This window comes from Melospiza georgiana, chromosome 7, assembly GCF_028018845.1.
Source record: "Melospiza georgiana isolate bMelGeo1 chromosome 7, bMelGeo1.pri, whole genome shotgun sequence".
In the NCBI taxonomy this organism is placed as follows: domain Eukaryota; kingdom Metazoa; phylum Chordata; class Aves; order Passeriformes; family Passerellidae; genus Melospiza; species Melospiza georgiana.
The window spans coordinates 31,158,581-31,175,813 of record NC_080436.1 but is presented as its reverse complement, the minus strand read 5'-3'; the positions used below and the strand labels follow the sequence as shown (position 1 = coordinate 31,175,813).

Here is a 17,233-nt window from a genome sequence, read left to right as displayed (position 1 = left end):
GAAGGTCATAAGGCAGGAACTCGATGAGCCTGAGAAAGTGTTGGTTTTAAAGTCCTTTCTCAGTCCTCAAATTTCTCTCCCAGAAGTCTGAAGGACAGAGGATTCATAAAGGAAAAAGGTACCAAAGGTTCAGTTCCCAGGGAGGGCAGCAGAACTTCAGAGTTGGAACGAGTTTCTGCAAAATAACTGCACCGCGGCCAGAAGCTAAAAAAGAATCTGAAACCTCTGAGATTTCAAAGGACAACCTGCAAAAACAACCCCTGGAGGCCTGGTTTACACCTCTGCTATATCTGAGAGGCAGAGGCATGGGGATGCTGCCATAGTCTGCTCAGCCATTGCAACAAAAGCCATTCAAGAACCCCAGTCCCCAGCCTGTCCCTGCAGACACAGCTGTTTAAGGCAGAACAGAGCTGGGCCAGGCTGGATCTGCTGCTGGGGAGGTTCAGGGGGCCATCAGCCTTTCAAGTGCCCCAGCTCACACTGGAAGCCTGCACAGTAGGAGACTGTCCAGGATGTGTCCAGGATGTGAAGGCAAAGACCAGTCAGCCGAATGCCATTCTGGCCATTTTATAGGTAGTGATGGATAGAGAACATGGCCCTGGCACTTCTAAGTACAAACAGTTAAATTCATACAAAAATCAGCTCTCACTGCATTATCTGCAACAAGCCAGAAGGCTGAAGTTTCTCTCTGTGCATTTCAATTTCCTTTCTTTTCTCTATATAAATGTCACACTTCTAACTGATGGTTTAATGAGTTGAGTGTTAAAGGAAAATCACGTGGCTTGGCTAAGTGCTCCTTCTGCTGGGTAGACCCCTGCTGTCCTTTCCTGTTGACTGCTCAGGATCATGCAGTAAATATCAACACTAGAGAACTTCTAGTTATAATGCCAGCTGAGGCCCAGGACCTGTGGGGCACAGCTGGCTCCCACCCTCAATTCTTCCTGCAAGCTGAGAAGGATCAGCACCTCGAGAGATGGTGCCCTAAAGACATAAAAACTGACTCTTGTGAAAATAAATAATCTGCAATCAACACACAGCTTTTCTCCATGCCAGTGGAAAACACGCATGTGTGGTCCAGCCTTGTGCTTTCAATAATTGTTTATTTGCAACCATGGTCAGGAAGTGATGTTGTAGTGTCAGGGAAAATTAACCCAGGCAGAAAAGGGCTTGTGGAGTTGTGCCATGTTTCACACTCCTCTGCTCCTTGCCTGCACACATTTTAGAAAGGAGAGTTTGATTTGGATTGTTAGTGGGTTTTAAATTATTGCAAGACACAAATAGAAAAATAAAGTTGATCTGGGCAATCACAGCACTTGAATCCTGGACACAGAGGCTTGGGGAAAGCTTTGGATTCCTCTCTCCCTTCTGTTAGCTGCCAGTAGCAAGGCATGCATGTGGTTTACAAGGTGGGGAGAATGCTGAACCCAAGGCAGGGAGGTGCCTCCTGGGGCAGCCTGCAGCAAAAATACTTGGCTGGAGAACAAATACTGCCTCAGATCACTGAAAAGGCCGTGAGTTTGCGGACAAGCAGAAGAAACCAGAATAGCCCTTCCCGTAACTCAAAGCCTTTTCCTAGCTACTTGTCCTAGAGGTGAGAAAAAAAAGAATCCCAAACTGGGATTTAAGGAGAAAGAGAAGACAAAATAATGTTTATCGAGTGGTGTGATCACTTTCTCCAGTCCTTTCACACAGAACATCCCAGTTCTCAGGAAAGCTTTCACCTCCCTCAGCTACTTTGCCAGCCCTGTGCTTCCCTGTGGCTTGCCCTCCATGTCCCATGCCTCCTTCTGTTGCCTCCCAGTCCAGCACCTGTGTGCCTCTGATACTTCATGGTCACAGCTGTGCTCAACCAGGCAACACACAAAGACTAAAGTTAAGAGTTAAAATCAGTTATCTCACTATCTGGCTGCTCCCTCTTGCCCATAATCAGGCATTCCACCTTGTACGAGGGCCATGCCACAGGAGAATGCATCAATGAATTTTATAAAGTTTTATCTACATGTTTGGATGGAGAAACATTTACCCGCAGACAGCAAGGTGAACAGAAGTATGAGCTGAGATGGTAGGCTGTGAGATTGTCTCAAGAACTGATGAGCTCTGGAGACACACAGTCTTGATGGCTCCCCAGGAAAGGATGAATTCAGCACACCAAGAGTCAGCCAAATCTGGCTAAGGCCACCAGCACACACTAACATCACTCAGAGGTGAGGCAATGTGGCAATGGGTGCTGCTGCAGATATACACTTAATGAAAGCAGAGACCCTTCAGCAGAATTTCTGAACACCCACCTAAAAGCTGCTACATGACTGAATTAAAGGTATATAAGTATTGTTTGTGAACTGTATTTTCCTGGCTTGGTTGCCTTGATATGAAGAAAAAAAGGAATTTGGAACTGTTTCCTTTAGTCCTCTACCTTCACATACAGTTTTTTTCCAATATCAAACCTCTTGCTAATATTAACTTCAAACTTGAATGATGTCCAGTGTCCTCTAATGTCCTTGATCAACGAAGTTTAGTGTTGCTCAAAGGTCAGCTCCTAACACTAAGTTCTGATCTCACTTAAACTTTTCTTCATTTCTAGACAGTTACTCTGTGTTATCCCTATGTGCCCTTTATAGCTGGAACCATCTTGTTCCAAGGTTTTCTAAGTTTCTTGAACAAACCTGGCATCTCTAGTAAGCATTAACCACACACAAACTATGAATGCTAAAATGAAAAAAAACCTATGCCAAAAAGAAAACATATTGTTCCTCCAGAGGGATATGTTTTATATTGTACATCCAAATTAAACAAACACACTGTAATCACCAGAATGAAACCCCAGAAACAACTCAAAACAACAGCACAGGAAAAATAAACATGAACTCAAGCTCTTTGATGAACAGGAGAACAATCAGATTTAGATGAGGAATAACTTCTCATTTAATGGCAACATAGAAAGTCGAACTTAAGATGAAATTAAAAAAAAAATAAAAATACCCTTTTTAAAAACAAGTTCTGAATACTGTTTGCTCCTTTCTTTTCATGCCAAGTCCTTTAGATGATATAGTGGCCCAAGAATGGATACAGAGACAACCCCAGAACACTGATTGATGATTCCTGTTCTATTTATGACCTCATTTGGAAGGGACCCCATAATCTATCCACTTTTAATTAACTATTTTTTTCCTTTAATCAACAGACTAATTTGGAACACCAGGACAAGGCTGAGGCAGGAGTGTCCATTTTTTGTCCTGAGCAGGCTGGTTCATGTTTAGTTCATGTTTATTTATTTTTGGGAAGGAGGTCTGGGCAGGTGCTGTGTACCCCTGTTAGAGGGGATGGTGCAGGTCAGTCCATGGCAGCCCAAGGTGAGGAATCACCTCAGCAGTGTCACTCCAGGACTGGCATCCTCTGCTGTGCACGAGGGGCAAGGACAAAGGTGAAAAGGAATTGCTCACGAGGAGGAAGGGAAGGAACACAGTGTTAGTTTTGATAAGCAATAATAGGAAATGGCCTTTAATGACTTACATTAGTGGATGTAGAGGAGGAAGGCACTCAATCACTTATCTCTTCAAATACATATGCTTTTGTCTAACCATTTTTGCTGGAAAAAATTCTAATTTTGACTAACATGAATCAATTTGAACTTTTCCCCAATCAAAGACCAGTTCAGAGATAGAAACTCCTCTCCCACCTGAAATCCAACTCAATTTCTAATGCAAGGTAATTGGCAACAAATCTTTGACATCTGATTCTTTGAAAATCACAGCACATTTATAAAAGTCAAACAACAGCTGGTGCCTCTGCAGAGCTGAAAAACAGAATATCCTTTAATTCTTCTGTACAAATCAATAATTTATCTTAATCCTTCTGTTTTAAAATAATTGAGATTGGCCATGCCTTTGAAATAAAACCAGGGATTTTCCTGTACTTCCTTTCTTCATAGTCTGATTGTATCAAACTCATTCACTTAAACATCCCCCTAACTTAAACATCCTCTTCCTTCACAGCAGGCATCAAAATATCTTTTTTTTGTTGTTTGCTTAGTAATATAGATTTATTGATATGGAGCTTATTTCCTGTCATGTAAGACCATAGTTTTGTCCACAGCTGAGTTTCCAACCATCTTTTAAAGGGCAGCACTCTCCACTATGTTCTGTATATTTTAAAATTACAGCCATCCTGCCTAAGCAGATTCACATGTGCTTCAGAAATGCCTTGAGATTGAGAAATATTATATTTGCAGTGGATTTAGGATACTCATCATATGAACTAAGATGATATGATTATACAAACTCTGACTGTGTGCCTTGCACCTCTCTGGGGAATGTGTCCATCAGTATAGAACCTGATTTTCACGCTGCTAGCAGGAACAGAAAGGAGAGATCAAGTGGGTGACCACAGAAATTACATTCAAATACCCTCAACAGGAATGTGTTGATGTTTATATCTACAATGTTCTCAGGAGACCTTCAGTTTGAAGGAGTTGTATACATTTGTTTTATCATAATGGGACTTATATTTTCAAGTGTTACTGATTTACTTATTTTCCACCAAAGGATGCATTAGGTCTAGAAGACCTAAGAATAAAACTGAAAGCATAATGAATGCTTATTGTTATGTCCTAAATGCAAAAGCATAACTTATTTAAGTCAATAGCAAATGTTCTTTATGAAATGGATAGCAATAGAAATGAAAATTTACAAAATTACACACTCTATAAAAGAAGTGGAGCATATTCTACCTGCCCTGGATGTAACTGCAAGTTCTGCATGGAGGAAAATGCTGAAAAGACATCTTTGAAGAACTCCTTTCTGTAGGACATCACTTTCAGGGACTTGCAGTTGAATTTGTTCTCAGCATCTGATCACCCCACTGAATTTGGATTCATATTTGCAGTTATTTATAGCCACAGAAAAACAACCAAACTTTGGAGAGGTGTTAAGAAAATATCTGCTGTTTCTTGCACAGGCCTGGAAATAAACTTGTGGGTGCTGAGCAGAGACCCTGCACTGACTATCACAGGAATTGCTTTCCTTTGGGGAAAGAATTGTGTCCAAGAATTTTGAGTGCAGAGATCCCACTAAAGTTCAATAGCACTTTGAGAAATCCCAGCTGAAATACTTAAAATACATGGCAAATTTCATGCCTGCCTTTTATGAAGCTATTTCCTGGAAATATTACCCAAAGAACAACGTGATTGCTATTTCCATGGGCACTACAGATGTTTTGGCTTTGCTGTTATTTTCACAGAGTGAAACATTCAAATCTCTGGGAAATTTCTTGGTAAAATTCAACTACTAGATAAAAAAAAAAGGCCTTGGGGAAATTCATCCATTGTCATCAACCCCTTGGTAGGTGTGTGGGAAATTGTCCAGCCATGCAGTACAAGAAAAGATGAACAAGGCTTCACTACATGATTAGGACTTTCTCTAAAGTCCCCATAATAATCACTATGAAGTTTGAAAGTGCTTCCAACAAGTGTTATATTTTAAGAGCAGCTGACCATGGTTTATTTTGTTTTCCAAAAGAACCTTTTTCAAGAAGGTTCTGTGAAACAAGACAGCCTGTGCCTGGTGCTGCCTCCACCCACAGCTGCAGCAAGAACTGGCTGGCAGCAGAAAGCAAATGTCCTTACACTCAGCAGCACCTGCACCCCTGACAGAGCTCTTTTCAGAGGTAAATCTCCTGATCACCTCCCTGGTACATTTAGAACTGGATGCCAGAAAAGACAGATAACATGTAACTCAAGCCAGGATGGAACCTGGCTGAAAATCAAGGTTGGTAAGAGTTACTTTTTGATTGTTTTGAAATCTGATTCCAATCCAGGGAAGACCAAAGTCCCTTTTTTCAAAACTCACAGGGAAAAAAAAAGTGCCAAAGGCCCCAGAATTGTCCTGAGAGATCTGTGCTGTAGGCAGAGCCAGTATTAATACCTGAGCTGGAGATTTCATGCTACATGCAGTATAAATCACTAAGAGCTGCTCTGGCTGCACATGGCAGGTGGGTAAATTCCTGTACTGCTCCAAGCCACAGTGCCTAGTGTACAGACAAATAAAGGCACTGTGAGACCTATCAGCCAAATCCCCAAAGCAGAGATAAGGTTACACCAAGGTAGAGCACAGGCCCAGCACTGAGCAAAGAGTGGTTGTAATTATTTGGGTCCCTCTGAGGTTCAGAGTTTTCTGTGAGTGCCCATAAAAGTTTGCACTTCATTGCACTTACAATTCAAAGTAGGTGCAGCACTTCAGTCCAGATTTCCTTCATTTGGAAATCTGAAAACGTACTTTATACCTTGCCTGTTTGAGTGTGTTATATTTCACTCCAAGAGCCTCAAGTTAATTTTCCAAAAGACTGAAAAGCATCAAATTTAGAGAGACGAGTAGAGCTCTGCAAATCAAAAGCTGGAACATTTCATGATGTTGGCACTGCTGCATTCCTGATAAGAAATACAGGAAGCAAAGGCAAAGTCCTTACTTATACTTAGGAAAGAGAGAAAAAAAAGAAAAGTGCCACAATAATATTACTGAACATCAACGATTAGAAAAGCAAGTTCATGCCAAATCAGGCATTGCCAGCAGAGATAAACCAGTCTCATTTTATCAACTCCAAATGTCACTTCAATGACTTCAGTTTCAGGGAACCATTCACAGTGAAAAAAGATACATACATTTGTATATTTTTCTCAGAGAAGAGCTGATTTTACAGGGGTCCTAACCAAGATTCTGAGGCAGAACTGAGAGGCAGCCTCCCAAAGCCTAAGGAAATGTTAAGAAATTATCATTAGAGAGACAGAGAGATGTCAGCTCCTGGCTGAACAATTTATTTCCTGGTAAAATAAACATTTTGCTGCTACATGACAGTATCTTCAAAAGAGTTAACCACCTATAGCTAGCGAGCCCTCAAGAAGGCTAATTAAAGTGCCAAAATGTTTTATGTCAGATTTTCCTTTGATCACTATCATGTTTTCTCTTTTCCACAGGTGAGGGCAGTAGGAACTCAGTGTGAGAAATGCTCTAATGCTAGGCAGCATCCAAGCAATAGAAATACATCCTCTGGGGCCATAATTCACTCCTCTTTATGATACCTTCACAGGAAAAATTCACTTAACAGTCAGCAGTCATTTTCTGTTACATAAATTTAGTTTTACTTGTGGTCCCATAAATCACCAGTCCCTGCAAGGAAGCAGCACTCCAGACAGTGCACTGAATTCTGGCATATTCTGCTGGGACAGTGGCACAATAACCACAACAGTGCTTACAAAAATGAGACCAAATCAATTCCTTCCTTTGCTCTTTAGAAACTCACAGTTGTTTAATCTAATCTAATTTACTGAGAGTAAAATATCTTGGTGGGAGGAAGAAACCTCTTCAGGTCAATGCCTGGCAGATAAATTGATGGCACCAATCACAGTGCTCCAGAAAACAGGAAGACTTCTAAATACTCCTGATTCTGTACTTAAGTGAGTCCCTGCTTCACCACCACTCCATATTCCCCTGATCCTGCTCTCTCTTGGCTCTGCCACAGAGTTTACACGGCACCTTCCAGCTTCCTTCCCACCAGCTGCAACTCACAGCACCCACTGACCACTGGCAGGTGTTTGCTGTTCAGGTCAGTCCCGCTGCTCAGGGACTCCAGGCCATGGTGCCACATGTTTTGGCCATACACAAGCACTGCTGGGGCCAACAGCCCCTGTCCCTTGATATTCCCCCAGCACTGCAGTAGAAATGTGTCCCCTGCACGTGATTCAACACAGAGCTCAGGGGCAGTGAGCGAGCGCTTCCCGTTTCAGCAACAACATCAAAGCTGTTCTACCTTGATTAGAAGCTTCTCAAGAAAAGAGAATTTGCCCCTAAGTGACTTGTTCTAATAAACCTTAATTCTAAAATCTCCCCTCTTGTACAAATTACCTTCAATTAGAAGAGAAGAGTGATTATTCCCAGATTTTATATAATGCCACCAATGTGGAAGAGGTCAAGATCTCAGTCTCATGGCTGCTGAAAGATGATCTGAGTATAGTATCTAATGGAAAAGATAAAAGTGTATAATGTGGATTTATTTTTAGAGAGTAAAACATTTTCAGTTCACATTTCAGAGCCTTTTTCCACATCCAAAAACAACAGAAGGAAATGAGAACTGCTCTCCTCAGTATTCTGCAAAAGCCAACAAAAAGGAGGCCATTGGAAGCTGGACCAGTATCACCAGAAACAGCTGTTTCACAAGCCAGCAGCTCAATGGGCTTAACAAATGAGAATGCCCTGCATGTAACATTTCCTTTATGCAATTCCCCACTGCTTTGAATCCAAACATAAAGACTGAAATCCTGTCTGCTGTGAATAGGGCAAGGATTTCTCTCTAAGGAGAGGATTTTAGATAGCAAGCTGAAGAGGGCTTACTGTATAGAACAAAAGCTGTCTCCTTTGCCTTTTGGAAAAGGATGAAGAAGTTTTGTGTAGTGGGTTACCTAGGACCTGACCTGCATGCTCAATGGGAATTGCAATTACTGTAATAGTATTCATTATCTATTGATTCTTTAGGACTGAGTCTGGGTCATCAACCCATTTCCCCCCTTCTGTATAAAACTTACACAATCCAAATGACAATTCAAATAATTATTTTCCTGTGTATGAGTTATTTTAGATTATAGATTGCATATAGAAGTAGTAATGGATTGCAAATGGAAAAAGAAACATATGTTCTCTCCTTCTTTCATTTTACAAAGGTGCAGAACTTACTTGAAGTCTGTGTTTCTACTACACAGTATTTAATGAAAATGAAATGTTTGAGCCTGCAGATAATTGATTTACATATTTTTGACAGAGAAAAGCCCAAGGAAAGTAAAGATATTAAATACTCATATCCAGATTTAAGAAGCTACTTAATCAGATATTTAAACAGACCAGGACATTATTATTTTTTTTTAAATCAGGAGAGTCTTTATATATAATCACCTGACCACTGCCTGCAGTCAGGAAAGTCTGAATACTTAAGGTCTTAAAGGCTTAAACATTTCTGGGGTCAGGCACATAACTGATATTTTCAAAGCAGTGTTTGCCACCATAAAGGTTACAAAAACAGGTCTGAATTCAGGCCTGCATGATGTGCTGGGAAAGTGGAGGACAATGCTGTAATTAATGTACAAATGTAATGTTTACATGAATTTTTGTCTCCCCCTGCAAATTTCTCATCCAAACAAGGGGAAAAAAGGAAAGGGTAATGTGCCATCAAATGTAACTTTGTGATGGCATCCAACATGTGAGTGACAGAGCAGAACCAGGACTCAGCCCCCAGTCAAAGTGCTCTATCCTCTGTGCCAAAGGATCCCCCGATAAATATTGTGGCCATATTCACATGTCTTGAGAGAAAACAAATCCTCACCGAATTTACAGTAAGGCTATTTCATTCCCACTTAACAACAAAAACCTTTTTTCTCTTTTTAGGAGTTTGAAATGCAAAAGTAAAGCTTAGCTCCAGGGCTGTGCCATGGTGAGAGAAAACAGAAATTACAACTCAGGAGGAGTTGACTCACAAATAAGTTGAAAGAAACACATGTGACTTGAGGCATGAGGAGTGTTGTTAAGCAGAAGTGCTACTTGAAATTGAGAATCTTTGAGAAGTTGTCATTTTCTTTGTCTAAAATGTTGTTTGACATTCTGTCTGAGCATTCAACTAATGTGTTAGGCAATTCTCAGGCATAATAGCAAGGTTTAGGGAAAGGACAAAGTGCGTCAGCTAAATCTTTGAATTCTTTTGGTTTCAGAGAGTAATATCATCTCCTACATGTTACTTGAGAATTGCTTCTGGCATGGAGTTAATACATAGATGGTCCCAAGGCAGGATGAATCTGCTGCCATCCTGGCATGCTGCTGGCAGTGCAAGGCTCTTGGCATGGGTCTGCAGATGAGGCTGCTGTGAACAGCCAGAGTTCCTAAAGGTAGGAGCTCTTTCCATTGGCTCCTCTGGATGGAAAACTCACTGGGGTACATAGAGAAGTCACCCATGGAGGCTACAGCTGCAAAAAGCTTCTAGTCTTGAATCTAAACTCATGGGAATAAGTCTGCTGGCTATGCTGGAGTTAAATAGGCAGGGAAACCCCTGATTGCCCTGATTGCTGAACTCTGAACCCACTGGAGCCCCACAGGAGTTAACTACAGCATGTATGCTACAGTGTGTGCCATGGACTGTCAGCTCTGCCAAGAAAACCTACCTGGAGAGCATGATATGGTCCTGCCTTCCAGTGCTGATAACTATGTGAGAATATAAAACCTCCCAGGCCAATCTCATTTCATTCTGACTCTTGTAGAAGAAAAGCTCAACTACACACTGAAGGAAAATATCCCATGTGTTAAGATGTCACCATTAGGAGTGCTTTCAGAGCTTTGGATCTGCTGACAGGACAGTCCCTGCACAGCAGGGGCCAGCAGGTGAGCACAATGTCTGAGTGAACATGGGTGTGACTCTGCCAGTTCAGCAGGAGGCAAGGCAGCTCAGCTTCATCTGCCACTAATCTGGGTAACACTGTGCAGAAAAAATGAGAACTATAAAGAGATGCGGGGAGTTGATTCTCCTTGGAGCAAAGACATGATAATGCAGCACTCTAGGAACTGAATTCTCCACAGTATTCTGGCATTAGCATCAGAGGCAATAAGGAAACTGTTCAGCAGGAGCTGCCTCTCTAGTTAAGGATGGTACACTCCTACCTCAGGTTCAACAAAGCACATACAAGCAACATTTAGCCTTAGCTGTACACTCCAATTGTATTCATTAAATGTACAACAGGACACAAAACCACACAGCCTTAAGTCAGCAAGTAAAAAAAAGTTAAAAGCATGACACAACCCTTTCCACAGTGGTAACAACTTTTTCCCTGTGCAATCTTTACCCAGTTTATCTCATACACATTTGCTGTTCAGTTGAAACAAGGTTCTGGATAGAAATTCCTATAAATGTTTCCAGTCTTGTATCCTTAAACCAACTCCTGCCACGCTGGGCTGTCTTTCAGAGTACACAGCCTGTGTTGGCACCATGGCCCTTGTATGCAGCTGCAGCATGCAACAGAGAGCATCTTACCTGGACGTGGCCAGAATTCATGCAACCAACACAACGGGCTGGGGAACGAGCAAAGCTTAGGTGAGGGCTTAAAATAAAGCATGGGCTCAAGTACTGCACTAAGTCAGGGCCTTTTAGCAGGAATGATAAATGTGAAAAACACAGAAAGTAAGACAGGTCCATGTGGATTGAAGACTTCTCAAACATCGGGCAAAGTATTTGCATACATTACAGTGGCCTTTGGATTGTGAGGCTTAGCACTTTTCTAAAGCACATTATTGGACAAAAAAGTTAAATCATGGGGACATGCATTCAAGATAAATAAAACAGATGGTAATTTATTTGCAATGATCATATTTCTGAGTCCAGCTTTACAAACAGTGTCTGCACTGAACCTTACCTGTGAACTTTACAACCAAAGCTTGGACTTTGATTTTGTGAAGACACCCTTCGACCTTGTCTGAGTGGCAGCATAATGAAAGCTCTGACAAATATGTATATCTATAAAGGCATGGGAGAATTCAGCTTTTTTCAAGTTACATGTGATTCCAAAACAATGTGTGAAGAGAATATTGGCATTCTCTCAGGGGATATGACAAACCCCATCAGTGTAGCTAAGGTAATTATTAACTGCCCATTTTCTCCTAAATCAACTGCTAATTCAGTAGAAGAGCACAGCTGGAGGTGTCAGGGTGACAAATTCAAGTGAGGCATCCTAGTGGAGCTGGGGATCTGGACTCAGACTGTCTGACAAGTAAAATGACAAGTATGTAAGTGCTGACAGCGTGCAGCATTCCAACAGAACCCAGCGTGTCTCAGGGCCATCCATATGCTTCAGCATATGTCTGTGAGGAGAGGGGTCCACAATCACAGTCTCTGCAAATGGGAGGTCTCCCAGGCTCTCAAGATAGCAGCCAGGATCCCAGTGTTGTTGCATTAATTGGTGGCTAAGTACCTGCATTCCCTCCAAAAAACAACTGCCTTCAGCTCAGAGGGAAATATGTAACATAAGCAGCTGTTTGCTCGTTCACAAGCTGGGTCTCACAGGACAAGATTTACTAGGCAAGAAAAGGTTGCTCTGGGCTCTTCCTTCAGAGCCAATTGAACCTCTGTGCATTACCCACAAACAGCAGCAGTAACAGAGATGTTACTGTGGAGAAGAGCAGTACTGACAAGCACACAGAAACAGACTGGGTTTTAATAACCTGGTGAAGGGGAATACCAGTTTCAGCTCACTCAGCAGAAGACAGGTTGCCTTCTTTTGCCCTCTATTCTATCTTCACTTACATTCTTCTGGGGACAATTACCTGCCAGGTATTTCCCCATTTCAGTCCTACCTTATCACTGTCCACTGTGTTCTGTGATGTCCTGGAGGCAATGGAAATGGTGTCAGGTTGACTGCTGCCATCCCCTTGGCTGTCTGCATCATCTATTCCATCTCTGCAAGGGAGGTGATTGGGAATCAATGACATTCCTTAACAGCACCAGCGAGCACAACGTGAGAGGTGGAGTTGAAAGTGCTGAGTCAGCAGGACAGAGCTGGATTGTGCTAAAATTACCCCTCTGAGGCAGCTCATGATGCTATAGAGCTCTTGCAATTCGGAATGATGTCACCCTCAGCCATGGGGTTTGGATTTACACATAATACCAACATTTGTTTAAATTTCTTCAGGAATTTAATACTAAGCCGTAAAGATGCTATCCAAATATAAATAAAGACAGTACAGAGCTCTACCTATTTACCTCACTGAGGTTGCTTAACACATTTTCTTCCCTTTGGCTGTACAGATACAATTATCTTAAATGCTTATTGGTCTTTCAAAGTAAATACTTAAATAATACAAATTCTATACTTAGGGACAAAGAAAAAAATATGTCGCCATTCTGTACAAGAAAACTTTTGTATTGGAGCATGTTCTTAGAGGAAATGTCTGGATCTCTACTTTGCTACAGGTCTCCTGGGTGACTTGCTTATTTATGCTTTGATGTGCCTGTGACACAGCCTGAAGTAAAAGAGGGATAAAATTTAATGAGGAAATGAAGATGCTCAAATTACAGGTGGCCTTTGGGAATGCCACAACAGAAAAACAATTCATTATCTATGATTTCTATTTGATCCAGGATTGAAAAAATTGACAAAAAATATTTAATATTACTTGAAAGGCTGAAACAAGTTTGTATTAGATGATGAAATGCAGATTATTCACTATGTATTCTTCAATGCATTGTTAGGATCAACTATGATTTTGATTGCCAAACAATTAAACGTACCAAACAAGGGAAAAAATCTGGTTTTACTCATATATGAAGAAGTAAAATCTACTTTAGGAAAGAACTATAACCTTGGACTCTGAAGAATTTTTACTGGTTTTCTCTATACTTTGGAGCATAAAATGAAAGCTCTTTGTACGTGTATCATAAAAAACATTTCTAGCTACTTTTGCCAAGACAACATAAAAAAAGCAGAGACCATGAAAACGGCTTTGACTACAGTAAAAACCAGTAAAAAGTCCACAGACACCACATTGCTGTGGATTGGGAACACACTCGTGATTTCATGTTGTGGGGAAGGACTGAAGTTACCTTCTGCTGTTGTTTCTCTGCTTTGCTGGTGTCTTGGGGAGCTGAATGGGCTCTTTCAGAGCTCCTTTCAGATGAATGATCCTTTCTTGAATAACTTCCCGGATATTTTTGATCCATTCCTGTTTTGTTTCAATGCTGGACGCCTAAAGTTTCACAAGGCAGAAGGACAGAGACTTTATCATGTTCTCCTGTGCAGAGGAGACATGGCCAGCTGATGAATGTCCTGATTAACTGTTTGTCCTCTCTGCTGCACTGCAGCAGCTGCTGGAGTCCCTGGTAACCCCAGGGAACTGAGAGCACTCTGACCAGACCTACTTGGCAAGCAACAGCAAAGCAGCCAAGCTCTGGATAAATCCATTTAATGCTAGCAATACAGCAGGCTCTGCAGAGGGGAAACAGGTTATCAGTGCACAGCTGGGAATTCCTTAGACAAAACAACTACAACATGGATTCTTCAGCAGAGACTCACTTGACAGAACAGGCTGTCAGCTCCGGAGGTGTGTGGAAGGGGTTGGTTGTTGATAAGCCCAGTGGCAAAGGACTAAGGGAATTACACCTCCAGCCAAACACCCTGAGACCTGCCCTGTGTCAGTGAGCAGCTGCTCAACCCAGGCTGCCAGAGGAGATGCAATTCCAGCAAGGCTGCAGGACTGTCCCAGGCGCTACTGAGGCCTTAGAGCTCAGCTGCTCCTGCTGCAGGCCTGACCCCACAGGCAGATGGGGAAGCCATGTGAATATGACCAGGGAAGAAACTGACCTTTCATTCAGAGCTCCCAAGACCTGAACTACAAGTGCTAAAGGCAAAGAAAACAAACAGAGAAGACTTACTTTCAGCACTGTTTTATTGTCTGAGGAAGGTGTTCGTCCAGACCACAAAGCAAATTTGCAGGGATCTCCTTCAACGTGTTCAGTCACTCCCAGTTCTGAGGTCTAATGTGGAGGAGAGATGATGAAAGATTTCATATAAATGAAGCTTCATGAGTCCAGAAAACTTTGGACTTGTAGGAAGAACTGGGGAGGCTGGGTTGGGTAGGGGAACAGGATCTTATCTCTGTTTGCTATACTCAGATGAAAGGAACAGAAAAGCTCTGGGGTGCCAGGGAAGGGAATGGCTGGAGTGATCCTGCTTGCATTTCCCCCCACCCTTCACATCTCACTACCTTAAACCTCTCCAGACTCACTGCAGGCTGACTTCCAGGTGGGTCCTGCAGGACTCAGGGCCAGCCCCTCAGGGGCAAAAGCATCCCCAACCCAGCAAGGGACACATGAGCCGCCAAAACACCCCTTCTACCTACAAGAAACACAACACCCAGAATATTTTCTTTGTGCCACACCTACCAGTAACTTGTTCTTGTAAACATATTTTGTGTGTCCTGAAGAATCTTTGATCTCTTTGCTAAACACCAAAGAGATTTCAAAGAGAAACAAATGCCTCTCACGGCCTTTCCGAATGAGAGACTTGGGATCCCACACTTGGAAGGAATCCTGAAGAATCAGCTCTCCCTGGACATCAAGGTTCTCATCAAACCCTAAAGCCACAGAATACAATCACTTGTATTTATTACTGAGAAAAGCAATTCACAGAAACACCAAAGTCAAGGCTTGAAATAAAAGGGTCTTTGCCCCAGTGATAATATTTTTCTATTTTTTTTCCTACTGCAGTAATGTAATTACTTCACTGGAGGTCAAATATATCATATGTGTTAAGTGAGGCTGCTGCTTTAAGTCTTGTAATAGTTACTCAAAAATAATATTATGAAGGTTTCAGTGATGGTTACTGTACACAGAACTGCATTGCAAGAAATCCTATGCACTTCATTACAAATTCAGTTTGCCCTCCTGCAATTTTAATCACCTGAGCTTATTGAACTGCCCAGCTACTGGCACTAGTTCTTTTTTTCACTTGTTTTAGTATTCTGCTTGTTTCTTGGTTTTCCTCAAGCCAGGCTGGAAATTTTATTTTCCAAGGCCAAGAAAATGTGTGAGACACAATAAAGCATCTCAGTCCAGAATAAAATTTTTACATTTCAGAAATACTGCACACAATAATAAGCCAATAAAAAGACTTCACTTTGTGCCAATCAAACTTTTTTTTCCCTGTAGTTTGAAAATATTTTTTTAATGCTTTTTAAAAAAATCGTTGGCATAACTATGCTAACATTTTTAAACACAAGCTGTTTTGTCTCAGAAAAGCAGAACTTTTGAAATGTTGAAACAGTATTATGAAATGTTTTCATCCAATAATTTTTACAGCTGTCAGCAGCTAAACTGATATTGCTTCACAATTTTTTTTGTTTAATGGAGAAGGAATGTTTTAGCTACATATATAGATACAAATACATTGCATATGTATATGCATACATACACATATGTACATATATATGTATACATATATATATATATGTACACACAAAAGATACAGATCAATACCTCCCCTCTCCCCCAAAATTCCTAGCCAGCTTTATTGTTTCAAGACTTTTGGAGAAATATCATAAAGGAGCCAGAAGGTAGCTAAAAATTATCATGAAATTACAGTATTGCTACAGTCAACCTCTATTAATTTCCACCCCAAGTTACCAACAAACTTCATTTCCCAGCAGTCCCTGCTCACCTTCCAGCATGCTGACGTGCATGGCATCGTTGGCCTTCTTTGGGACACTGAGCATCACTTCCAGACCATCCTTCAGCTCCCCTTTGCCCTCCTCACAGCAGGTCAGCAGTTCCTAAGGAGCAAAGCAGACACCATGAACAAATCTGATCCACGTGCTGCCCTCACACCCAGCTGTGCCACCTGGTCCCTGCAAGCTGCTTCAGAGGCAGGAGAAAGCTCAACTGCAGCAAACCCCACTGTGGATGCTCACAAATAGTGGGGGGTCAAATAGGAATAGCTATAAAGATAAAACAAGGTGCTCTCAAGGGAGATTGTGCCCTTGGAAGATTTCTGGGGACTTTGCTTACAGGTCATGAAGCTGCTCCCTTAAGCAGAAGGTAACTCATAGACCTGTGAGCTTGCTCTGCACGAGCTGCTCTGTGCAGCTCACTGAGGTACCTTCAGCAGGAGTTGGTATTTTGTGATCCTCTGGACAGGCTTGATTAAATAAGAAGAGATGGAGTTGGCCAGCCCATGTCTTTGCTGGATTTCCTAGAAGGGATAAAAACAGCAGTCAGCCATGGAAAACTGTTAACCCCCTGCCAGACAGAACCACCCCTGACTAAATTTAGTACTGCATCCCTGTATTCTATGTTTAGATTTTTAACCCTATTTAAGCTCACATTACATAAATGTGGTTTCAGTGAGGCAATACACAGCAGAGTCCCCCTAAGGCCACTTAAACTGCAGGGTCCCTCTGCAAGTCAAGCTAAAGCTCTGCTGAGTAAACAGGCCCTGATTTAAGTATGACTTACCTGTCATGTCATCTGGTTTCCCCTAGCTATAAAGGCTGAAAGCAGAGTCTTAACATTCAATTAAAATGAAGTGACATTAAATTAAATTGCATGAGCAGGGTGTAATTTAGCTGTCTAAACATAGGCATCGAGTCCCATTTGAGAGCCCTGCGGTAGCTGAAATACCCACATGGGAATAACAGGTCTGACACAGTGCTGACAGACCTGCTCTCCT

At 41.8% G+C, this 17,233-nt stretch overlaps 1 protein-coding gene across 8 annotated transcripts in view; it reads right to left on the bottom strand.

Moving 5' to 3' along the window:
• The window catches only part of KALRN (kalirin RhoGEF kinase), a 462,312-nt gene that overhangs the window by 115,906 nt on the left and 329,173 nt on the right, over window positions 1-17,233 (bottom strand). For all 8 annotated transcript variants that reach the window (XM_058028572.1, XM_058028576.1, XM_058028573.1 and 5 more), the window contains exons 28-33: window positions 16,664-16,756; window positions 16,226-16,337; window positions 14,953-15,143; window positions 14,443-14,544; window positions 13,615-13,757; window positions 12,369-12,471 (exon numbers count right to left, since the gene is read on the bottom strand). In XM_058028572.1, coding sequence (XP_057884555.1) covers window positions 12,369-12,471; window positions 13,615-13,757; window positions 14,443-14,544; window positions 14,953-15,143; window positions 16,226-16,337; window positions 16,664-16,756 — 744 coding nt within the window. The remainder of the gene's footprint in view (window positions 1-12,368; window positions 12,472-13,614; window positions 13,758-14,442; window positions 14,545-14,952; window positions 15,144-16,225; window positions 16,338-16,663; window positions 16,757-17,233) is intronic.